Source organism: Phocoena sinus, chromosome 15 (assembly GCF_008692025.1).
Source record: "Phocoena sinus isolate mPhoSin1 chromosome 15, mPhoSin1.pri, whole genome shotgun sequence".
In the NCBI taxonomy this organism is placed as follows: Eukaryota; Metazoa; Chordata; class Mammalia; order Artiodactyla; family Phocoenidae; genus Phocoena; species Phocoena sinus.
Genome location: NC_045777.1, coordinates 46,471,112 through 46,496,932, shown reverse-complemented (window position 1 = coordinate 46,496,932; position 25,821 = coordinate 46,471,112). Strand labels below are relative to the sequence as shown.

Sequence of the window (25,821 nt, the reverse complement as noted above, 5' to 3'; positions counted from 1 at the left end):
CCACCTTACTGAAGATGTTCTGATAGGCAATCGGGTATATGGGTCTAGAATATAGAAATGGGATCTGGATGGTAACAGAAAACAGGCAGCAGTTAAAGGTGTGTGTATGTGAGACCCTTCTGGGAGAGAGCCTGAAATGAAATGAGATAAAACCCAAGCACTAACAGTTTCCTGAAGTTCTGCTAAGGAGGTAAGGACGCGGGGGGCTGGACGGGGGAACAGAAGTTAGAAGCAAGCGTGCACAAGTCAAAGGAGAAACTCTGGATGTGCCAGGTGTTTGTAGGCTTATTGTGTCAAAGATTAGAAATACGTATGACTAATTGATATGACAACTAGTTAGAAAAAGCTAAAGATGCTGGAAACGTGGGGAAATAAATCGCTGCCACATAACAAAGTGACTTCAGCGTTAAATCAAGTGAGCTCGATGGTTTCCCTTGCCCAGAGAACCCACAACCTTTGTCGGCCAAACACCAAGTGCCAGGCAGGATGGATCTATCAGTCTATAAACCCTATGAAGGCAAATGGCTCTCTGGGGGGAAAAAATCAAAAAAGGTCTTCACTTTGCAATTATACCAGCATGCATTTTAGATGGATAACACACAAAAGGAACTAAATGTAAAAACTCGGTTATGTCTTGTTAAGTTCCATTACATTAAAAGGGAATCACAAGAAGAAGAAAAAACAAGTCAGATTTCTACAGAACATTTTAACAGGAACCAATGCAAGCATTGTCCTACCATCAGAATGTAAACCTGAATGTCCCCATGAGCTGCAGAAGACACGACAGCAGAGAAAACCCAGAGAGAGGTCTATGGATTGCGGGAGAATATCACAAGCAAGGAGGTGAGTACAAGAAAACCACCTACTCTGGAACCAAGGATACAGATGAGGGTATCAGCAGTTGGGCTGCTGTCCAGCCAAACAAGCAGCTCTGGAGCCCAGAACAAGCACATCTGGGGGTGGGCTGGGGGCTCTCCAGACTCAAGAGAGAAAGACAGCTTCCATTTGTGCCTAAGTTTTATGATTCTTTTTTTTCAGTCAATATTCATTCATTTATTTATTTATTTATTTTTAATTTTTATTAAATGAGTCTTTAAATTCTATAGTACTTTACAATTTTCAAAAGTTTCACACACATGATTTCATACAATCTCATAATAACCCTTTTTCCCCCCAACTCCCATATTGCCCCTCCCCCCTTCCCTCTCCCCACTGGTAACCACTAGTTTGTTCTCTGTTTCTGTGAGTCTGCTTCTTTTGGTTTTAGTCACTAGTTGGCTGTATTTTTTAGATCCCACATGTAAGTGACATCATACAGTGTTTGTCTTTCTCTGTCTGACTTATTCCGCTCAGCATAATGCCCTCCAAGTTCATCCATGCTGCTGCAAATGGCAATATTTCATGCTTTTTTATGGCTGAGTAGTATTCCATTGTTTATATATTCCACATCTTCTTTATCCATCATCTGTCGGTGGACATTTAGGTTGCTTCCATACCTTGGCAACTGTAAATAATGCTGTTAAGTTTTAGGATTCTTTAACTCATCCTTTCTCTTTACCGAAAAATTTACTACAGAGGCTATTTCAATATGTCTGCTACCAAATGAATAATAATGGTTGCAGGTTGAGTCCTCTGGGAAACAGACCCTGTGTGCAGTTAGAAGCCCTAGCGGTTTATGGGGAATAGCATCTGTGAAAGAGAAACAGACCCCCACACAGAGCTCACAGTATGTTAGAGGAGCCCCACGTGCCTGACGACGGCCAGGCCACTGTACTGCTGCCTCGCTCAGTCACTGGCTGGGGTCGTGATGGGAAGAGCATGGCCGTGGCTGGAAAGCTGAAGACGGCGCTGACAGCCGGGGGCTGGGGTGACCCCACTCCTTGCAGCCAGGCTGGAGGGGATTCGAGCTGCACTCGTCTCTGTCTGCCACGGTCATCTTCCAAGGACTAATCAGGACATTCTCATATCAAGAGGCTGAAGTCCTAAAGAAGTGCACCCTACTTCGGGGACGGGGTCTCTACTGGCTTCACTTCTCATCGGCTGGCTGCAGCCTCAAGGAGATGGGAGCTGGACAGCTGCGTCATCCCTGCACATCTCCTGCCTCCTTGCATCCAGCCCGTTCTCCCAGAGTGAGCGGGACGGCAGCACTCGGTGTCCTCCTCTGTCATGCTTTCCTCCAGGGGGATCTGGCACCCTGCCTACATTCCGGGATCATCTTCTGGGCCCATCTTGCTACTTAATCTAAAAATTTCGTACAGCCGAGGCTGAGAAAATTACTCTGAAGAGTTAGGAGAGAGCTCATCTTGGACAAGACAAATGCCTGGCATGCCCACTGGCTCTTCACATCTTCACTGTAGTCAGGAAACCAAGTTGGCACTGAATCATGCGCTTCAGCTTTCCAAAATACACATTGGTCTTCTTGATTTAGGTTTCTTTTCTTAGTATGCAACAAAGACAAATGTCTTTTTAATATAAAGAAGGACAAAGGATACAGCAAGGTGGCGTGCATCTGGATGCTTGGATGCTCTCAGTTGGCCACAGGTAGACTCAACTTGTTCTGAGGACGGGTCTATATCATCATCACCACTTCTGGATAAAAGTTTTCAGATTTACAAAATGGATGGACTTTAAAGATACTCAAAAATAAACTCAGTAAGGTTTGGATGGGAAACACCATGCCCAATATCTGAGCTACTAAGAATATTCCCAAATGGATGTAATATTATACAACAACTAGAAGGCTGAAACTACCCACACAGATGCTTTCTGCACTCAAATATGGCAAGGGCCATTTTTTATGCATTAAAGTCTATGAGGTCAATAAAAATGAAGCCCCAAACAACCATCTGTGTCTAAATGCTAAGCCTGTCCCTCAGAAAGCCCCAGATGAAGCCTACCTCTACAGAGGCAAACACAATAAGGTATTGCTACTGCAGCCCACATTCCAAGCTACACTACTGCAAATGCCACATAAGCTATGGACATCTTGTCTGTAGTTTCAGTGGAGAGTAAAATTTTAAAAGTGCAGGAAAGCCACACAGTGTGAATAAATATTACTTTTCTGAAAAGCACATGGCCGTAGTTAATGCTCAGTGCTCAGTTGCATCTATATGGTAATCCATTAGAGCACACTCGAAATCGAAATTAGGTATTACTACCGCTCAGCACATCGGGGAATCTGTCATTCTTTTAACTGATTATCCATAGTCCTTTTTTCTCCAGAACCTACTGCATGACCAGGAATAATGTGAAATGGAAGCTGTAGTTTATACAAGATCCTATAGTGTACTTTAAAACTGTTGATCTTCATTTAATTTGTGTGGGCAACTTTTTTTTTTTCAAATTATTCCCAGATGATTGCAACATATCCCAGTAGATTCACATTTGATTTCGATTCCACTTAGAAGGGTAGGTCAGTGAAGAAGAAGGAAAATATGACATACTCACTGACGCAAGGTAACGTCCGTAAACGATGACCAACTAAACCTGTTATGCCCACAAGTACAGAACATGGGAGCAGCTCTCCCTAAAACCAGCCACGTGGCACAAGGGTGCTAGGTACAGAAAACACTGACCAGGGAGAAAACAGAAAGTTCAGTTTGGAAGAATGGAAGTCTTAGTTGCTTGGCCCTTTGAGTAATAAATGTTTGGAAAACTTATGATGAGACAGGGCAGATGGTTTCACAGGAAACATCCTGTGAATGCCTGGGCCACGCGTGAGGTGGTCTCAGAAGGACCCCCGTGAGCAGGAGTCCGCCGGCCTGGACACTCCCGGGGTGACCTCTGGACACAGCAACGTGTCCTTCAGCTGTCCTGGGCCTGGCCACTCCTCTCTCACTAAAAATGACCCAACTATCTAATGCGGACAAAACCTTTTCATTGAATTTTGAGTGTCAACATTTGGGACTTCAAAATGTAAGAGAAATAGAGCTAAAATAATGAACTGCATAATCTTAAAAATAAGGTGACTATATTTTTAGGTAAAAAAGTAATGCTTTTTTTCTTATCCCATGTCCCCTTCCAGCTAATCACTCGCCATGCTGTTACTGAGCTGGGAAAACACAGGTCCATCTTCCTACATCCCTTTGTCTTTAGGACCGAACTCAAACTTCACCTCTTGAGAAGGGCCCACTGCAACCTCCCCTCCAACACATCCCTCCCCAGTGAGATAGGCACTGGGCCCCCTCCACCAGCATCTCCTGGATTCCTTGAGAGAAGAGACCCCCTATGAGCCACCTGGTACCCCTAACACCCAGATCAGTGGCTGGCAATGTTTCTTAATGAGCACTGCATGCACAAATAGATGAATGAATGAAAAATGAAAAAAATAAAGAAAGGAAGACAAAGGGGATTCTAATTTTGTGCATGTGTACAAGCAGACACAAGAAAATGCCCACGTTTAAGGAAGGTGCTCATACTCTGACATCATAGAAACACAGAACCTGGAGAGCAGGCATTTGATAAAGATAAATGAGAATACAACTGTGCTTACAACCTTACAGTAAATCTTAATACTTGATTAGATCATCATTCAAAAGGCAAGACTTTTCTCGGCTAATGAGAAAAAAAAATATTTCAAAAGACTTAAAACACAAGGCAAAGACATCTAAAGGAAATACGGAATGTAAAAAAAACAGAGGGGGGCAGCTAATTTCACCCTCCTGTATTCTAGAAATCGACCAATATAAAAATGTTAGAAAATCTCACTAAATAATGAAAACCCAGAAAGGGTTAAAGATCCCATCTACAAGCAAAACACTCAGAGGAATTACTGCTTAAAGCATAAAGGAAACTGCAAAGAGGCGTGGTGGGTGGGGGCCCCCTCCCGTGAAAGCAGAACATACCTAGAATATGCAGCAAAGGAGGAGACCACCCTCAAGAGGAACGGGTTCCTCCTGAAATAGATTTGCTGCGAGGGGAGGATACTTTTGTAGAAATTCTGATTCACATTCTTAAGAAACCCAAGAGGACACTGAATCTTTTTAAAGATCTAGGTAAATAAAAGCAGCAGATGCACAAGTAAGTGACATTTGAAATCAGAAAATATCACGTGCATATGAAAACCTGGAAAACACGGATCTAGAGTCTGCCGCGGTTTCCCACCATAACCTTGCACTGAGACGATGCGCATCCCAAGGCCTCCCTAGAACTAAATAAGCTGAACGTAGATAAATGTCTAGATGTAGCACGTTCCAAGCTGCAAATTGAAAATATAATTAAAAATTCTACACAAATCTAAAAAGGACAAATGGATTATCCACAAAGGAACAAAACTCGGGCTGACCTCAGTCTTTCTCTCTGCAACATTAAGCTTCAGAAGACAGCATGGTCAGCTGCTCACTGCAGGCCAGGCAGAGAAGAAGGGGTACCAGAACACAGACACACATGGAGGACAGGAGTCCCACAGCAAACCAGATGCCTACATGTGAATCCAGCATGTGATACAGAGAACTAGAGTAAACTACAGCTCTTTTGAAAAGCAAATAAGATTCAAAGTATTGAGAAAAAAAGATGATTCGAAAAGCATAGAGCCAGCTGTATGTGTTTGAAGTTTAAAAAAACAAGATATTCTAGAGCTGGGAGTTTATCAGCCACACACCTCACTTCCTCAACATACTAAGTGAGTCATGTTCCAGCAAATAAAGAGATTAGTTAAAATAAACAATCCAAAAACAAGGATGCAGGTGCATAAACACTATGAACAATGAGCTATATTTATATAATTGGAATTAATGTGGGTATGAAAAAGAGTAAATCCTCAAAATCATTAACATAAGAGAAATAAATTCTAAAAAACATTAAAATAATCTGGATTTAAAATAGGTGAAAAGTAAGAAGTACAAAAGATAGGTGGTGTTAGAGTAAAAGTACCACCAAACACTGCTTTATTCTTGATATGGATAACAGAAAGAAAAAGGTTCAAATAGCATTTTGTTAATTTAAAGACAATTATTGGAATGATAGAAAAGTGAAAGTATATCTCCCAAATTGCAAAGCATTGAAAGTCAGTAACCTCTCCCCCAAAAAACAAAAGTAGAAAAAAAAAGTTTAATGTTAATTATCACATAAAAATAATAAATATAAATAAGTTAAATTCCTCTACCAAAGACCAAGTCAATCAGAACTGGCTTTCAAACACAGAAAGATGAACAATAAAATACAGAAAATGACAGAGTAGCACGGAATTCTACCCATAATATGTGGTCTTGCCCTGAATAACACATTCACTGGAACACACCCAAGAGGAGTCTTCCTTTCACACAAGGATCTGACACAGGAAACCTCAGTCACAATCAAATCTGCTGAGCTCTTCTTGAATTCCAGCTTCTATTTTCTGGCTAAAAACTGTATTTTTCAGATCTTTCCAATTTTGATACCAACACAACCAGTTGTCTGTCTTTTCTGTGCCATTTTTCACAAAATGAAAAAAAAAAATCACTTCCAGAGCGTTTCCAGGTAAGTGGAAAGTAGAGAAATAACAACCCCCCAGTGAGATGCCAGCACGTGGTCTCCACCTTCCCAGAACCTTCGAGGATTTAAACACCCGCTTCCCCACAGTTACAAAGTGTCGCAGACCTGCAGTTGGCTCACAACTGGCCTCTCTGCCAAGTTCACCCGGCGAATGCCAGGGTCTGCGGGAGCAGCTGGTGCTCAGCGGGTCTACAGCCTATCCTGTGTCGGGAGCACATCACACACCGGGTGTCACTCTGTGACAGCCACCACGACATATCCAAGCAAAACAAGCCACAGAAAACTGACAACACAGCAAGTCTGTGTACAACTATCTCCTAAACTGACAGACAAAGAAACCAACTCGTCCAAACTGTGTTCCCGTATGAATTCCAATCAATTTAAAGGGAGAGAAAAGGCTCTTCACGTATCTCCTGCTGTTCTAACAGTAAATACAACGTGCTCGAGTTTCACTGTGAGGTTTCCATACGTGTAGTCCTGATGCAGTTTCTACCCTTTGCCCTTGCAGGGTTCCTGGAAGCATCTGCTGGTGCTGCCTTTGGGCGACCCACTCCTGAAGGTGTCAGCTACCCAGGAGAGTGGGGCCAGGGCACCCGGGCTGCGGCAGAGAAAAGGGGGAATGTAATTTCACACAGCCGCAAACAGCTCCAGACATCTCCAGTTTCCCTTCCTCCGAGGTAAACTGAGTAATTCAGTATATCCTGTTGGGTCAATCCCAAATTTCTCACCTGGAAGTTACAAGGCATAAGGAAAACTGTAGCCTTGGTATTAAATTTAGAGTTAAAATGTCCATTGAAAATGGCTCCTTTCAACTCAGACACTCATCTCAAATTATTAACATGCTATAATAAGATAATCAAATTGTAACTGCAAACAGTGCATTCACAGAATTCTAGAAAGGACTCGATGTTTATGCTTTGCTTCCATCTTCCAGTCTGCAGAGATCATAAACATTTCATGATCAAAAGCAGACACCAGGATAACCATGTGCTACAGAAACAGAAGACCCGGGCCCTGTGTTCTGTTATGTCCCCAGCATCCCGTACAGGACCCGGCACTGAGGGGCGATTACTGAGCTAACTCACCACCACAAACAACACCTGAGACCAGGGAGAAAGGGCACGACGAGCCACCCAACCTCCACTGCAACCCCGGCTGAGGAAGTCTCAGGGGGTGTCGGGGAGCAGGTCACATCTCTGCCGTGACAGAAACATCACCACCTGGAGTTGCCCCCAACCAAGGGCCCAATGTTGATAAAAACAGCAAGCATGACTAACGCTATGAAGAAAGCCAGAGCAATTCTATGTCTCTATATGATCACTTTAAATATACGTCACACATGAAAGTAAACCCCGATGTCAGAAAGATGACCAAGTATCCTGGTCATGCTTGCCAACTGGAACTCTGGGCGGCTTTGGGGATGGAGAGGAGTATCTGTCGGCCCAGTTCTCCGGGAACTGTGAGCTGACCCTGACTTCTCTCAGCTGCAATCAGTCATTTAGAATTACGGCAATGACCCAGGAGCCGCATTCAAAGTTGGAATCATTCCTTTAAACAAACAAGCAAAAAAGTCCATTGAAGCATCCAAATCTTTGAAATTCTCAATAAGTACTTAAATTCCAAGAATTTAAGAGGAATCTGTTTTTTGTGTGCATTTTATTTGTTCTTGTCCCTCCTCCACTCACCAGCAGTAAAGTGGTCCTTACGGGAAAAAGAAATAAAAAGCACTAACGGTGTGAGAGGCCCGCGAAGTCCTTCCCCTCGGCGTGGGGAGGGCAGCAGCCCTGGAGGTTTTCTGCACGCTGGACAGTCTGGAATACCTAATGACAAATAAAGCAGGGGCGAGCAGGGCTGTGGAAACTAGTTAATTGTAAAAATACAATTCTGCTGCCTTGCTCTGTGTTATTTGCTCAGAAGAAAAGAGGGCTGTGACTTAATATCCTGCAGGTCATCTGCCCTGAATGCACAGACCTGGCCATGATTCAGTCCAAGCGTTTCCCCTGAACCTCCACAGGAGCTTCTAATTTGTTTTCATTTTCAAAGAGTTGGAAAAGATAAACAGTTCCACCAAAAGAAGAAGGATGGTGGGGGAGGAGGAGAGAAGTTGGGAGGACAAACATCTCAGCATTGCTTATAATCCTATTATATCCATAATTCTAGTTTCTCTTCAGGCAATTCTTCTTCACTGTTAACATCTGGAGCAGAATGAGGTAATTAAGAGTGAAGAGATAAATAAATGCGTGTGTGTGGTGAACACAGTTAATCCGCAAATCGCTGGCTGGCACAGCGAAAGCTACTGCACAGAGTGAAGACCAGCACGTCATGTCACCTCCTCTCGCACAACCCCAGGCACCTCACCAGCCCAGATGAATTATCATCATCTGGGAAGCTATTAAAAGTCCTTTCCCCTATTTTGAGGAAAAGAATCTGAGGCTAAACCCACTTCTGTATAAGCTCCCTTGGAACACTGAAGAACCGGAGAGGCTGGGTTGAATTCCATTAACGTCAGACAGAGATTCCACTAGAGCCCTGGATTCCCAGCCGGTCAGTAACGATTCCCCAACATCAGCGTGCCCAGCAAGGCTGCCACCCCCGAGTCCCCTCCAAGCCAGCATCACTCCCACAGACGCTAGGTAGGAGGCTTGTCAGACAAACTGTCATCTTTGCCGGTAACGGAAAAATAAAACCTAAGGACCCCAGCATCACCCCTCCTCCTCTGCTGGCCCCTGAAGAAGCCCCACGTCACCTGTGCTCTCTGGGCAGCGCACCACTGGCTCTGATGTCCAGTCCTCTCCAACCAGAACCTCCCACCGCAGGAAGGGTGAGGAGGACCAGCGGGCACTGCCATGGGAGGACACCGACAGTGTTTTCTTTATCTCGATGGGTGGCTGGAGGGAAGGGGTGAGATGAAGTACAAACCCATTTGACTGGCCCTGGTTTATACTATTATTTTCATCTTAAAGTAAGCATGAAAAGAGTAGGACGAAATCTGGTGTGGCTTTTCAACCCTGTGTCTGCAGAACGCCACTCTGGGGCCCTGCTTCCCCACCCAAGGAGGCAGGTGCGCGTGTCCCTCGGCCAAAGGCATGTTCCGGTAAAACCCTAAACCTGCAGTGAAGTCCCCTCCCCAGGAGGAGAGGGACAGGCCACATGCTGAGGACTTAACCAGGTGCCTGACAAAGAGGAAACAAGTCTTCCAGACGAGGTCGCCAGGCTCCACGGGAAGACGCCACGGCCTGTCTAATCGGCAGCCACTAGCACGCGTGTGGCTTTTTAAGTTTAAAATTTAAATTAGGGCCTCCCTGGTGGCGCAGTGGTTGAGGGTCCGCCTGCCGATGCAGGGGACACAGGTTCGTGCCCCGGTCCGGGAAGATCCCACATGCCACGGAGCGGCTCTGCCCGTGAGCCATGGCGGCTGAGCCTGCGCATCCGGAGCCTGTGCTCCGCAACGGGAGAGGCCACGACAGTGAGAGGCCAGCGTACCGCAAAAAAAAAAAAAAAAAATTAAATCAAATCAAACTACTTACAATTAAAATTTATGTTGCCCAGTCACACCAGCCACATTCCTACCACGAAGTAGCCCATGTAGCGAGTGGTCACCTAGCTGCATGTAGAATATTCCCATCGTCCCAGAAAGTTCTAGTGAACAGAGCTGCTCGAGAGAAGAAAGCAACTGAGGTGTTTAGATACTCAAAGGCTGATCAAAGTGATTTGATATTAAAACTAAATAAAAGCATGAAACTAAATGTCATGCTGAAAAAGACTCCCCCGTGAACTTCTTATTTTGAAGACGTCTTTGGAGACTTCCATCAAAGCTACCTTTGTGGGACCCTAGGCTGCTGGCAGAGCTGAAGAGCCCCCAGGCCTCATCTGGTCCCACCCCTGCCGCAGGGACGCAGACCCCAAGGCAAAGGAAGGTTCATTGCCTCAGTCAGGGCCGCACGGCGCGCTGTGCCAAAGCCAGATCCAAACCTCGCCAGCCCTTCTGCTACCTTTCTCTCATCCCCTTTGTCCAGGGAGTTATAGGCGAGAAAAGAAAATAGTTTTAATAGAAAAATACCACATAAACCCCATGGGAGATAAGTCGAGAATTTAAGAGGCTTTAATCCAACAATAAATATTAACAAGTGCCAATCGGTGTGGGGCACACAAAGGATTACAAGGGGCCCCAGGAACTTCCTAGTCTCCGTAGGAATCTAAGACACCTGGAGGGAAAACCAGGAACATCCGGCTGTAACGCAACGGTACCAAGTGGGAGTGCATTATCCAAGTAGACAGAAGAGAACGGGCACCTCTAGCTGGAGCTGCCAGGAGAAACGAGGGGTCTGAACACAGCCTGAAAGACTGGGCCGGAAGAGCAGGAGAGCAAAGGGCAGGCCCTGAAAAGAGAGCTGCATACACCAAGAGGTAGGAGTGAAACTGTGCGCAAAGAGGCCAGGGGGCAACAAGCCAAGTGCGGGTGACAGTGCTCTCATAGAGTGACCCCAACAGCCAAACAGGGAGCCCCAGGGACTCCGAGTGCGAGACCAGCTCCCGCCACACTTCACAGGATAACAAGAACCCGTTCAGCCTCTAGGAAGGAAAAAAAACAGGGTTTATTTAATCTGGTGGGGTAATTTAGCTAAATTCAAAAATAAGGGATCTAGAAATCAAACGTCCGTGTATCTGTGATTTCTAACTCTGTGATATTTGAAAAATAGATGAATAAGTAGCATTCTGAGGCCAGGATATGTGTAAGTTTTAATATGAAATCTCTTCTGCTGATGTACATTTTAATTGGGGACTGGGAGGCTGGGGAAATGCCTTGCTATCAAACTCTATCCAAACTACCTGATTTCTCTACCAAAGGAGGGATGACATACAGCATGGCAGACGGCCTGAAACAACATCTAAGAACTGTATCTTCTTGTTTTCTGTGTTCTTTTTTTCTTAACATCTTTATTGGAGTATAATTGCTTTACAATGGTGTGTTAGTTTCTGCTTTATAACAAATTGAATCAGTTATACATATACATATACATATGTCCCCATATCTCTTCCCTCTTGCATCTCCCCCTCCCCTCCCTATCCCACCCCTCTAGGTGGATACAAAGCACCGAGCTGATCTCCCTGTGCTATGCGGCTGCTTCCCAGTAGCTATCTATTTTACGTTTGGTAGTGTGTATATGTCCATGCCACTCTCTCACTTTGTCGATGCTCTGACACCTGGGGTCCTGCTGGACTGGCAGGAGCTGCCCTCCCAGGTTAGTGAATTCCTGGGAGTACCTGCCAGCACACCTTTGATATGCAAAGCAGCCAAGCCCAAATCCACACCTCAGCCACCTCCTTTAATGGGATCTCACACTCTGGGACATTATTCCCTGCCCGCATCGCCTGGCGACCAGGTACTGAAAGCTGGGGGCCGCTCCCAGAGCCCAGAGCCCGCAGCAATTATTCACACTATCCAATCCTAACCTGCTCAGCCTGCTGGCGACCTCGCCTGGCCCATTCCTTCCTGCAGAAACCACCTCTCAGACAGAGATTCCACTAGAGCCCTGGATTCCCTCTCTGCCTGCCCTTTTCACCTTGGAGCTTCTCTTTATGGCCCTACCTGACGCGCCATGCCTCCTGCTTCTAAGGCACTGGATGCACTGGAATAACCTCTTCCTTCATGTCGATCACTTTCAGGTCTGTGCGTCTTACCAGACCTGATTAAAGCAAACCCCAGGAACCACGAACACCTCCCCACTGCTGAATGCAGAAGCTGCTCAAAGTCAAGTGAATTATTTGATCTTGAAACCCATTCACCAGGTGCCTTACACTGTTACACCAACCCTCCTTTTCCCCTATGTAGGCAGCCACCTCAAAGGCCACCATCTAAGTGTCACTTCTGAAAAGGGCCTTTCAGAATTTTCTGACTCATAAGGTGGTTACTGGAGCACTGACATATCATCCATTCTCACCACTGGACTCTTCAGTTTACCATGAAACGTTAAGACGTGCTCCATGAGAGCAGGGCGTTCCATCCATCCCACTGCCCATTGCCATACCTCCAGCACCTAGAAGTGTGCCTGACACACAGTAGGTACCCAATAAATGTGTCTAATGAATGAATGACCTGTGCAAGAATAGGCATGTGTTGGTATAGGTGGCCCATGGAATACAGCTTGAATATCGAGACTTCTAAGTGGTGAGCAGCCTGGCGCTGAGTTAAGGAATGGGTTCTAGAGTGAGACCAGAGGTTAAATCTCTATCTACCACCGGACAGATGTGCAATCTTGGGCAAGTCACCTGACACAACCAAGCCCCCAACCTTCCATTGATAAAAACTGGAAAGACTGAACCTATTTCCAAGGGAAAGGATTAAACAGGATGGCCTGAGTAAAACATTTATATTCTGGTCAAGTCAGCAACGTTGATTCATTTGATGGGGTCCCACACCATCATCCCGCAGGCCCATCTGAAACACATGGCAATGACAGATGAAATATCTTTTTAAAAGAAGAGTAAAATTAAGGAGTCATAACCTCAATTAGACGTGACGCACATCTCCATGAACCAGCAACAAGAGAAACTCCAGGTGGTACAGAGATTTGAAGCCACAGGCAACGGTAGCTGGAGGCCAGCTCCTGGGGCGTACAGTGTTGCCACCCAACGTAAAGATGGGAAGGTCCGCCCGCTGCCTGAAGGAGACTCGGCCTGGGCTGGCAGCCCTGACTGCCGCCGCTTGCTTCATCCGAGCAGTGTGGTGTCTTCGGTAGCTCACTACATTGAACAAATGACTGCTTCCTTTCTCAAAGGTTCCCTTCCAAACAGCCCTGACTCACAAAGCAGGCAGCAGCCCTCCTAAGACTCCTCTTTCCTGCCTTCTTAACTCCCTTACCTCCGCGCTTTCTTTCAATCCATTTCTTATTTATAGACGGTCTTTACATGGTATCCCTTCTGTGATTTAACATGTCTTAATAATACCACTCCTTCTAAAGGAAGCCTTTCCCAATTATTTACACCTTGATAAGTAGTTACCTTCAAATCCTCATAAACCATCTCTTTACGTGGCACTAACTTGTAGAAGGTAGCGATGAAGTTACTTAATTCTCAGAACGAACCATACAAATTACAACCTACCTTCTGAAGCGAGAGACAGAGAGAGAACATAAACAAAAACAAAAGCAATGCAAGTTCATTTTTCATTCATATTTACTGTGCCAAATGAAGGTTTTATGAAGCTTTGAGTAATATGTATTTGTTCTCTTATATAGGCAACATATTCCCTGTAGATGGTAATGTATGGGGAGTAACACCCTCCTTAATCTAGACTTTCCGGACACGAGGAGAAGGTGTTGGAACCCCCTCTGTGTGGGTACAGGACCACAGGCTCTGATGGGCTTTCCTGTTGCAGGACAGTGACAGCAAAGGTAACTGTTATTGGGCTTCGGAGGACACAGGGAAACTAGCAAGGGACTTAAAAAGCAGTGAGAGAGGAAGCAGAAGGGGAGGGAACACCAAGTACACAGGAGGACTTATGGACATTTGTGCGCTCCAGACACCCGTGCCCATCCGAAGGTGGGTGTGAGGAAATGAACCAGGGATGCCAGTAATGAACCAGGACCCTCAAGTGGAGCCAAAGTGATCCCAAACAAGAGCACTCCCGAACCCCCTGCAAAAGCAAAGACAAACCCTCCAGAAAAAAATGGGATTCAAACCAGACCCCTAGCAAAAGCAAAGACAAACCCTCTGGAAAAACAGGATTCAAGCAGATTAAATCTGCATCCGATGAAATCTGATCTCAAAATCATATCACAAAACATACAAGAAAAGAAGCCATCGTGAGAGATGGTAGAAATAACCAACAGCTTTCAACAACCAAAGACTTACTTCAGATAGAAGAATGATCAGATACAGCGCACGAACTCTTCCATTATAAATGTTTCAGAAAATAAAAGATGTCTAAAAATGAACAAGGATCAAAAGACCATCAAAAGCAACCAGCCACATATGAATATCAAACCAAAAGAAGTGAAAACATAGAAATTAAAAGCTCAATAGCACAGTGAAGCAGCGGATTAGACCCAAATGGAGAAAGTGCCCTGGGGAGAGACAGCCGAGGCCGCCTGACAGGGCACAAGGCCAGGAGACAGGGTGGGGAGGACGGAGGTGAGCCTGAGGGATGCGGAGGACAGACCAAGAAGTTTGCATGGGAATCCTAGAACATACGGCCAGAAAGAAGAGGAAAGAGTCAATATTTGAGAAGAAAGTAGCAGAGAATTTTACAGACATTATAAAAGATTTGAATCCAGAAATATAGGAAGCACACAGATACAAAGCAAGAAATTTTCAACTAGACATTTCGTGGTGAGACTGCAGAACCAAAGGGTAAATTGAGACAAGACTGTTAAGCCAGAGAGAAAAGGCGTTTAAAGGAACAGCAATTAGACTGAGAACAGAGCTTAAAACTGCTGCGACCGCAACTGAAAGATAGTAAAATCATACCTGTAAAGTGTAACATAAATGCTTTTATTACTACTTCTAGTAATAAGAAATAGCAACAGTGTGGAGACAGCGAAGATTAATCGAAAGCGGATAAAATTGAAGGGATTATGTATGGCTCTTAAAAGAAGGACCGTGCCCGTAAGTTTTAAAACTGGTGATAAGACCATATTCCTTGAATTCTTAGAAAAATATATAATTTACCAAACCAGAATCAAGAAGAAATATTAAACCTGAATCATCATAGAGTAATCCAAAAACTATTAAAGAAATGGAAGGAGTAAAGTCCTCCCACTAAAAAAAAACATAACCAAAAAAGCACCAGTTTCAGATGGTTTTTACAGGGAAGACTAAAAAAATTTCCTGGAGCAGATGAGTCCAATCTTATACAAACTATTTTATATAATAGAAAAAGAACAGACACTTGACAACAGGTACTGTAACCTTTGTAACAGAATCATTCAAAACAGTATGAGGAAAGGAAATCCAGACCAACCTCAGTTGTGAAAATACATCCAAAAATGCAAACATAATACTAGCCTTGCCCAAAACTCAGAACTGGAATTCACCACATTAATATTCATGAAGAATCGTCTAAATCAATGCAGAAAAAAACTTTTGAAAACTTCAAAACCCATCTATGATTTTTTATAAATCTTACCGACCTAGGAATAGAAACAAACTTCCTTATTATGATAAAGAGTATCTACCAAACATTTACAGAAAACATCATTCGTAATGATGAAACATTAACAAAACTCTCTTTAAATCAGAAACAGGAAGACCACCTTTATTATTCCCATTTACCAGCGCGCTGCAGGGCCGAGCCAGTGGAGGAAGACAAGGGAGACCAGAGTCACCTTTATTCCCAGACCATCTGCCTACCTACTGGAATGGAGTGAACAAACCAGCACTAGATTCAAACACACAGATAAAGGTTAGAAATAACGTTGACTGTGCACCAGATGAGACCATGTTTATGACACTCAAAACCAAACAAAACCCCATGGTGCATTGTTTAGGGGTACAAATGCTTGTGAAAAATCATCTTTGAAAAGAAAGGGAATGGCACAAAGGGCATGGCATGGCTGCCTTTGGAGCAGAGAAGGGATGGGGTCAGGGGAGAGGCAACTGCCGCTTCTGGATCTTAAACTGGGGGGAGGGCAAGGGGGGGGACAAGCACGCAAGCTTTACCCTCACGCTTCAGAACTTGCATATGGGGACTTCCCTGGTGGTCCAGTGGGTGAGACTCCGCACTCCCAATGCAGGGGGCCTGGGTTCGATCCCTGGTCAGGGAACTAGATCCCACACACATGCCACAACTAAGATCCCACACGTGGCAATGAAGATCCTGCGTGCAGCAACTAAGACTGGGCGCAGCCAAATAAATATTTTAAAAAATAAATAAGTTTATATGACCTTTTCGAAGAACAATTTGGCAATATCGATATTTAAAATGTGCATACAACTTCCCATCTAGGTACCCATATAGGAAAAATTCTCCCACAAGGAAAACAAATCAGAAGAACATTCTTAGCAGCATTGTTTGTAAAAGAGGAAGGAAGGGTATACATGTCCATCATTTTTACTTACCTTCAAGTAAAATTAAAGATCTAAAATACCATATTTTTGACAAGAATCTTAAAAGCTAAATGAATTAATAAAAACTTACTTCAAAAAGAAAGAGGATGGAGTCCAGCTCCTCCCTTTGTGACTTATTATTCCCTGGAATATATAAAAAAAAAATCAGTTATCAAATTTTAGGATATTAAAAATTATGCTAAAAGGTATCTTAAAACATTCAAGCCTCAACATACAGACATTCAGTCAAAGATCCCGGGAGGTGCTGTGCAGCCTGCGTTACGGATGCAGATGCGTGACGGAGCCAGACTGCCCAGGGCCACGTTCAGCAGAGCTGCTCCTTGCTAGCTGGTGACACACAGCTTCCAGGCTTTCTAAGTTTTAATCAACAGTGGAGCATCTTTCCCCGCAACAAGAGGGGTCCACTTCTCCAGCCCTTGAATCGGAGAGGCCCTGTGACCTGCTCTGCTCCCTGATGACAGCAAATGTGAAGCGAGCTTGAAAAGCCTTCCGCACCTGTGAGTGTGGAGCCCTAAGGCCACCGTGTGAAGGAGCCCAAGAGAGCCTGCCAGCTGGGGAAGAGGAGCCACATGGAGGAGCACTAAGGCACCCTGGGCATGGCTTGCTAACCAGGACACGTGTGAATGAGGCCACCCGCCACCAACTGGTCAGAGGCGTGAGCCAGCCCAAACCAGAGGAACTGTCCAACAGACCCAGAAAATCACAAGCTAAATGACTGGTAGTTGTTTTAAGGTGCTCAGTGTTGGGATGGTCTGTTGTGCAATTTGTTACACAGCACAAACTGACTGATGGTCTTGAACCGCTACATGTTCCTAAAGGATAGAAGGAGCAAAGGGGGGGAGGGGGTGGCCTTTTAAAAACAGGATTCTAGGTTGTAGGGGGTTTTTCAGATACGGATTTTAATTTTTTTCCTTGTTATTGATTGTACGTAATATCACATTTTCCTCCTCCACACACCTGTGAAAAATAGTGAAGTGGAACAGAGCTAGGAAGCAAGATAAAAATCACATAATTTCATATTTGAAATATCTACCACATTTGGCAAGAAAAAAAATTAAGTTCAAGATTTATACCAATTTATAAATCACAGGGGAAAAAACTGAGAAATTCATTTAAAAAGAACACATGTTGGCATGCTGGGCACATGCCCACATGTGACCTGACCTACTAGAGGCTGGAGCAGCGCCCCTTGCAGGGCCTGAGCATCAGCTGTGTGGCCTCCCCCAGCCCCCCTCCATGCTCGGCCTCTGCCTCAGGTCTCACAGGAACAGCCAGGGGTCCACACGCTCCTCTCCACGGCCTCTTCTTTCCATGTGACCCTGTCTCAGCCCATCCCCACACCGGGCACCATCTGCTGCCTCCTGTTCCTCAGCCTGCGACCAGGGAAACGCGCCCCTAAAACCTTCCCAGGACCGCGCAGCTCCTCTGGCTTCATTCTCACACCTTCGCAAAGACCACTTCCCGTGCAGCTCACTGTCTCACTGCCCGGTTGCTCCAGCCCTGTCTGTCTGCCTTCTGATCCCGCTGGCCGCTCAGAACATTCCTTTCAATGATGACACCCTTCCCCGTCCTGCTGGTACTCAACTCTCTGCACTGGCGGGCACTGCTGACCTTTCATCCCTTGAACTCCTCTATTCTCAGGCTTCCTGGCACCCTCCCGGCTACCCCCCTTATTTTCCTGTGTCTGCCCAATAAAAGAAGGAATTCCCCCAAATCCCTGACTGCCACTCTCTCGCCCTGCATACACTCTCTCCCTTGGCAACAGGATGACTGCACACCTCCCTTCTCCCAAACTCCAGTCCCTATAATTTAACAGCCCACCTAAGCCCAGGTGTGCCCCGGGCACCGCAGACGCAGACTGCCAAAAACCGGGCTCACCCTCTCGTCTCTCACACCTGGCTCCCCTGCAGGGCTCCCTCTGCTGCAAGGGCAGCAGAGGAACCAGACTCAACATCCTGAAAGCGTCTCTGGCTTCCCCCTCTGGGATCCCTTTTTCCTTATCCACGTCTCACGATCGGTCGGTGCACCCACAGACCCCTAACACTTTCTCTGCCCTCAACTGCCACGTCCCTGAAGCAGGCGTCCCCAGACCTCACACGGATGACAACATCAGCCTCCTAACTGGTCTTCCTCCCTCCGGTTCACTCACCACATTATAAGACACTGTCTTAGTAGCCAATGTTTTCGAGAGCCCTGACCACTCAAAGAACGAAGTTCAAATGCCTTAACCTGGAATTGCAGGCTCCCCACGAGGCAAGCATAAACCTCTTTCATACATCTGATGTCCAGAGAAAAAGAAATGCTTTCCCCAGACACGCCCCAGAGATGGCCTCCCTGCCGTCGCTCATTCTCTACCCTCCGTCCCCAAGGCCACCTCGTCCCCAAACCTCCCTCATGCACTCTACGGGAAATCAGCAGCCACAGACAGGGTGTCTATATCTGACAACACATCTACTTTCTGACCTGTTCCATGGTGAACCATGCCTATGGCTTATTCCCTGACCCATCCACAACTACCGCCACCTATGACGCATGTTCAGCCTCTGACACATCTCCGGATTCCTCTCAGGAATCTAGCCCAGTGCCTTGCTCATCGTCAGCTTCAAATCCTGGATGGGTGAATAAATGAAGAATTAAACAGGAGAGGGAGACAGAGCTGCCAGGGCCAGGGTCCACAAGGGCGAAAGGCACCCTTCAGGATGCTAAAGCATGGACGGTCTAGGCCCCAGGTAGAAGATGCTCTTGCCTGTCGGTGAGCAACACAGATGACATTGCAATGTCTATCCATCAACCTATCATCTGTGCTGTTCATTTAATAGGAGAAATACGAAATAGAACAGCGCTTCTCAAGCTTGCGAGCACATGAGTATCAGCGGAGGGCTTCTTAAAACACCAATTGCTGACTTTCCACCTGCAGAGTTTCTGATTCAGGAGGCTGAACGAGTGCCCAGGTGATACCCGTGCTGCTAGTCTAAAAACCACAAGGCGTTCTGAGAGCCACTGGTACAGGGAAGGTGCTCTGAACATGGCATCAAGAAGCCTGGTTGCAATTCCGGCTATACAATTAACTAAATAATCTGTGTGACCTCAGGCCAGTGATATAACCTCTCTGGACACGGTTTTCTCAACTCTAGAATGATGACTGTGAAAAACCCAATCTCCTGAGCCCCTTCCAACCTTAAAACTCTGTGGTCCTGACTCAGTCACTCAGAAGTCAGTCATCCAGAACAATGGCACTTCTGTCCAACGCAGTGCTGCAACTGTTTAAAACTGTGGTGGATATAAAGGTGCTAACATGCAAGGATTTCCAAAACACATTACATAAAAGTGAAAGATGATGATGATAATGACAGCCCCCAGTTACCACGGACCACGTGCCATGCTTTGTCCTGGAATCCCAGGACACGTGTCAACCCACTTAATGCTGACAGAAGGAAACTCAGTCACAGATGAAGTAACCTGTCCAAGGAGAAACAGCTAGGAGGTAGAGCAAGGATCCAAACCTGTGTGGCTCCCCGGGCTACTCTATCCTGCCACATAAATACAGAGCAGAATGTGCAGCATGGCTTCATTGGCTTGGTTTTCAAAGACTGTTTCATGTAAGTACTGGGGTGGCCAAAAGTTTCACTCGGTTTTTTCCGTAAGACGGTCTAATAGCACTTAATTGTCTTAAACTTCATTCGAAACAATTTTGTTAGATTGTATTGTGACAGGTCACATCAGCATGCATTTAAAAAAAGACATCAAGATTGGTGAATTTTTGTGTAGCCATTTTATTATTGAAGATGGAAGAAAAAAGCAACATTTTTGGCATATTACGCTTTATTATTTCAAGAAAGGTAAAAACCCAACGGAAACACAAAAAAAAAGATTTGTGCAGCGTATGGAGAAGGTGCTGTGACTGATCGAACGTGTGAAAAGTGGTTTGCGAAGTTTCACGCTGGAGATTTCTCGCTGGACGATGCTCCACTGTTGGGTAGACCAGCTGAAGTCGACAGAGATCAAATCGAGACATTAATTGAGAACAATGTTATACCACCTGGGAGATAGCCAACATACTCAAAATATCCAAATCAAGTGTTGAAAATCATCTGTACCAGCTTGGTTATGTCAATCGCTTTGATGTTTGGGTTCCACATAAGTTATGTGAAAAAAACCTTCTTGACCATACTTCCGCATGAGATTCCCTACTTAAACGTAAGGAAAACAGCAAATTGTGATGGGAGATGAAAAGTGGATACTGTACAATAATGTGGAATGGAAGAGATCATGGGGCAAGTGAAATGAACCGCCACCAACCACACCAAAGGCCAGTCTTCATCCAGAGAAGGCGATATTGTGTATATGGTAGGATCGGGAGTCCTCTATTACGAGCTCCTTCTGGAAAACCAAACAATTAATTCCAACAAGTACTGCTCCCAATTAGACCAAATGAAAGCAGCACTCGACGAAAAGCATCCAAGGTTAGTCAATATGATCTTCCATCAGGATAACGCAAGACCGCATGTTTCTTTGATGGCCAGGCAAAGACTGTTACAGCTTGGCTGGGAAGTCCTGAGTCATCTGCCGTATTCACCAGATATTGCACCTTCGGATTTCCATTTATTCGGTTTTTACAAAATTCTCTTAATGGAAAAAATTTCAATTCCGTGGAAGATCGTAAAAGGCACCTGGAAAAGTTCTTTGCTCAAAAAGATAAAACGTTTTGGGAAGATGGAATCATGAAATTGCCTGAAAAATGGCAGAAGGTAGTGGGACGGACTAAAGGGTGAATACCTTGTTCAATAAAGTTCTTGGTGAAAATGAAAAACGTGTCTTTCATTTTTACTTAAAAAACCAAAGGCACTTTTTAGCCAAGCCAGTATGTATAGGCATAACCATAAACATATATAAACACAGTATATTAATAACATATACAGGACACTTAGATAGTGGTTGCCTCTGCACAGCAATACTGGGTGTCTGGCCAAACAGACACATCAGTTTTCATTCCAAACCCTTTAGTGGAATCTGAACTTTTTTAATGATGTGCATACATTACTTTTTTTCTTTCTTTTTGAGTAAATTATGCCTCGGCCGCTGAGCCTGCGCATCCGGAGCCTGTGCTCCGCAACGGGAGAGGCCACAGCAGTGAGAGGCCCGCGTACCGCAAAAAAAAAAAGCATGTAACTTGTGGCACATGACACACACAACCTCTCAGAACTTCCTGAATGTTTATTTAAAAAAACAAAAAACTTTGTATATCAAAAACATTTTGTAGAAATTCTTACCTTTTAATTTCAAACTGTTTTCCAGTGTTATAAAATTTTCATAGAAGATGAAATATATCTGAGAATAGTTGGTCTCAAAAAACTGCTTAAGATCACTTGCATCCACGTTATCTGAAAAGAAAAAGTTCCCATTTATGACAAACTTACACAATTATCAGAGTTCACAATCTTTTCAGAAATGAAGGAATGTAAAAACGAGCCATATCCCCTTATAAGACAAAACAAAGCAAAGTGTATTCCAGTCCACTTCTTCCTTCTCCACCTAAGGAGAGCTCTGAGGTGGCCTGGGGCACCTCCGCTCCCCGTCCCAGACCTCAAGGTCAGAGCCTGGGGGCACAGCACCTATGAGCAGCTAGAAGGCCAGGGGTAAGTGAGGGTCCAGGGAGGGACAAGATGACTTCCTGTTAGGGGTGGGGAAGTAAAAGTTCATGGAAGAGGTGGCTGCTGACCCAGACCATAAAGAGGGATGAGTCTGTACGGCTGAGAAACAACTCTGCCAGGAGCCCGGCATGACCCAGAATCTCCTCCCTCCCTCCTGGCTCCCGTGCCACCGCCCAGAGGACAGCAGGCCCTCCCCCGACACCTGCCCACATCCACCTGGGCCACTTGCCACCGCGTCCCTCCAGCTTCTACGTGACCCGCCCCACCCCTGCGTGGACACGGCGGACCCGCCATGTGCTCCTAGCCTCGTCCCAGCAGTGTGTCTCCCAGCTGTACCAGTGTTGCTAAACCAGGGCTGCGGGTGGCTCGGCAGGTGGTGCAGGGAACTTAGCCCAAGAACAGCTTCCCCGCACTCCCACCACCAGCCCTGGCCCCCGCAGGGGCTGAGCGACAACACAGCCAGCATCCCTCGCAGCTCCGGTCAGTCGCCCACTGTCGACACACCTCTGTACAGGTTCCTTAGCAAACAAGGTTGTCTGTGCGTTTACAGCAGTGTCCTGACCAAGGTATTAGCTCTTTGGAAGAATACACCTTAGGAAACCTCAGGAAAATTAAAAACAGCTTCCTTAAAGTCCTACAAGATTACTCAAGAAAATAAAGTGTGTTGCTATTCAATCTATAACAGAGTCGTATCAGCTTTGGAGGGTCCTAATGTGAATATGTATGAACACACCCACTGCTATGCTTACATCCCATAAAGTTAACACTCTTGCTGGTGAGTCTAGAGTTGTCTCCCTCTGATAACTACACAGCGCGTTTCATGCAAAAATCCGCCCTGGTTCTTTGAAACAATGCACATAAGGTGTTGGTAAAGTCATAGGAACTGCCAATTTCACTTTCTGTTTCTTGCCACAAATTAACACTGAGCACAGAGCAGTGGAAGTTCCTGGTAACTAACCAGTTTACCTTCGCCCAAGCAGGTAACAATGACATCAGGATCCTTAACCCATGTGAATAGCACCATTCTCACGAGCTACAAAACCCTGCCAAGGAATCCTCAAGTGCCTTCTGCAGGATGTGTCAGTTCCAAGAGAGGGCTTTGTTCATGTTCATGCCAACACCAACTGCTCCTGGGACTGCTGAAACCTCCCCCGCCCCCCAGGCCAGGTCAGGGCCTCTGCTCTGGGGCCCACAGCCCTATTCCTCCCCGTCCTAGATGGTGTCACACTGTCCTCCACTCTTGGTGCAGCTCCTGACTTAGTTCTGATGGAAGGGTCTGTCTCCTCTGTTAGAGACAGTCCCCACCCTCACAGACCTCCTCTGTGTCTCAGCATCAACAGGCACCCTGCAGGGAATATAGCATTTAGCTCAATATTTTCTTGAACGAACTAAATAAAAGAAACAGCCTACAATATACAATCACAGGACAGTGACCACAACTTGTAACCCATCAGATCTCATGCCGATGGGAAAAAGTGGCCTGACCCTTCTTCAGATCCTTGGGGTTATTAGGAGAGAAATGTCAACCCTCTGCTGAGGACGCCCGATTCCGCTCTGCAGCCCCAGCTCTCGTGGCCCCTGCTCCAAGTGAGGGTCTAAAGGCTTCTTGTTCTCACCCTCACTTTCTGCTCTTCCCGCAGGAACCACCCACTGTGCTGCTCAAGCCGAAACCTAGTCCCCATCCCGGCTCCTCCCAGCTCCTTCCCAGCCTGTGTCCGGGGTGTGGGCTCCTCCACAGACCCACCGGGCACTGTACCTCCATCCCTGCCCGCCACCCATCCCTGCCCAGGGTCCCCGCATCACCACTTCCCCTCCACGGTCCCCTCTCCACACTGTCGTCAACAGTAAAACGGAATAAGCCAAATCAGACCATTCTTTTACTCAAAACCTCCCAACGGCCTCCAGTTCTGCTTACAATAAAATCCAAACCCTTTACCATAGCCTGGCGGCCCTGCGGGCTTTCCTCCACTCAAGGCCAAGTCCGTCCCACACCACTCTCTCTGCACCCTGCACTCTGGCCGCCGTAGCTTCTTTCCATCTCCCAAGCTTCCCACACGTGTTCCCCACGCTGATCTTCATCCAGCTCATTCCTTCTCATCCTTCAGAGCTGGGACCCCACACAACCTCCACAGAGAAATCTAAGGGGCCCCCGTGTCCCCAAGCATGGCCTCCATCACCCACCTCCTCCTTCACGGAGTCTGGCGGGTGGGCGGCCAACTGCTCGCCTGTGAATGGGCCGCAGCGAGCAAAGCATCCCCATGCTAAGGACATGGGTACACAGGTATGGCAAGACAGCACAGAAAGTTTATGGGCCACCAACAGTCTACCTTCCCTGGCCTCCCCGGCCCCTCAGAAACACTCGAGTGTCAGCGACCTGAGCAAAAAGGGTCCTCGTCAAGGCTGAGGGGCTTCATGCAGACAGAGACACCCTCATGAGGCCAGAGTCCAGGCGGCAGCCACCTTCCTCCTCAGCCATTCACTGTCTTCCTTGTGGGTTAGCAGTGGATGGAGCTTAAAGTCCTCAGGACAAGACAAGCAGACGCCCTCCAGGTCACCCAGCACACAGTGAACGAAGGGTGTAACATCTGTTAACTACTAGTTTATTTACCCATGTGAGGACTCCTCACTGGTCTGGAAGTCCCCTTCACGTGATCCCTGCCCACAGCACTTAAGATGAGTGGAGACTGTCTCATTTATTCATTTACTTCTCCACCAACAGGCACTCCACTAGAATGGAAGCCACATATGGGCAGGAATCCCATCTGTTTTGCTCCCTGCTGTACTTGCAGCCCCAGGAATAGAGTTTGGTACCTGAAAGGTACTTGACACACATTTGTTAAATGAACAAACAAAAAATAAATATTTTCTATCTCTACTTCAAAACCTAGAATGTTTCCATGATCTGTCTTATTTTTGGAAAAACAAGACTCATCAGATGAATATTTACAAAGCATAGATCTTGGAGAAGGCGCGCACTGGGAGTTAGCGTCCTGCAGAAGGGAACACGAGGGAGTATCACAGGTCTACTTTGTAACGAGGTAACTTCGAGAACCAAAGATATATAGGAGGAAGACTGCTCAGGAAAATAACCAAAAAAAAGCCTATGACCACAAACTTCCTTTCGAAAGACACTCTTCATCTGTTCATTCAAACAAGACTGAGTCCTGAGCCCTGCCAAATAGCCCTGCGCCAAATGCTGGGAAATTCCAAGAGAATACGGTGCAGGGCCCTCCAGGGTACAGGAACACAAGCAAGTAACAGAGACGGCAGCGTGCCTGAAGCTCAGGCAGGACATCAAAGCAGGGAGTGACAAGGCCACCTGGGGAGGCTGGGAACATTAAAAACACTGTACATGTATGCTTTGAAAGACACACTTTCATGACTGTATTTTATTTGACCCTCACCACAACCCTGTGGGGGGGATGGGGCAGGTGTGGTCAAGACAAAGAAACCTCAGGTTCAGAATCGTCTGTAACCTGCCCAAGATATCAGGCCAGTCAGAGACTCCTGTTTGGGTCTCCAGCTCAAACCTGAGCTACACAAAGGCCTCAGAAACAGACGGAAGAAGTCAAAACCAGAAATCGGGTCAGGAATATAGAGAAATACGTCGTCCCCTCGGGGATGGGATGTG

The 25,821-nt window shown here is 46.0% G+C and overlaps 1 protein-coding gene across 1 annotated transcript in view; it reads right to left on the bottom strand.

Annotated features, from left to right (window-relative positions):
• Nucleotides 1-25,821, bottom strand: part of RALGAPA2 (Ral GTPase activating protein catalytic subunit alpha 2) — a 284,371-nt gene that overhangs the window by 240,004 nt on the left and 18,546 nt on the right. Inside the window, 2 exon segments of the mRNA XM_032604977.1 lie at nucleotides 16,610-16,662; nucleotides 21,810-21,920. Coding sequence (XP_032460868.1) covers nucleotides 16,610-16,662; nucleotides 21,810-21,920 — 164 coding nt within the window.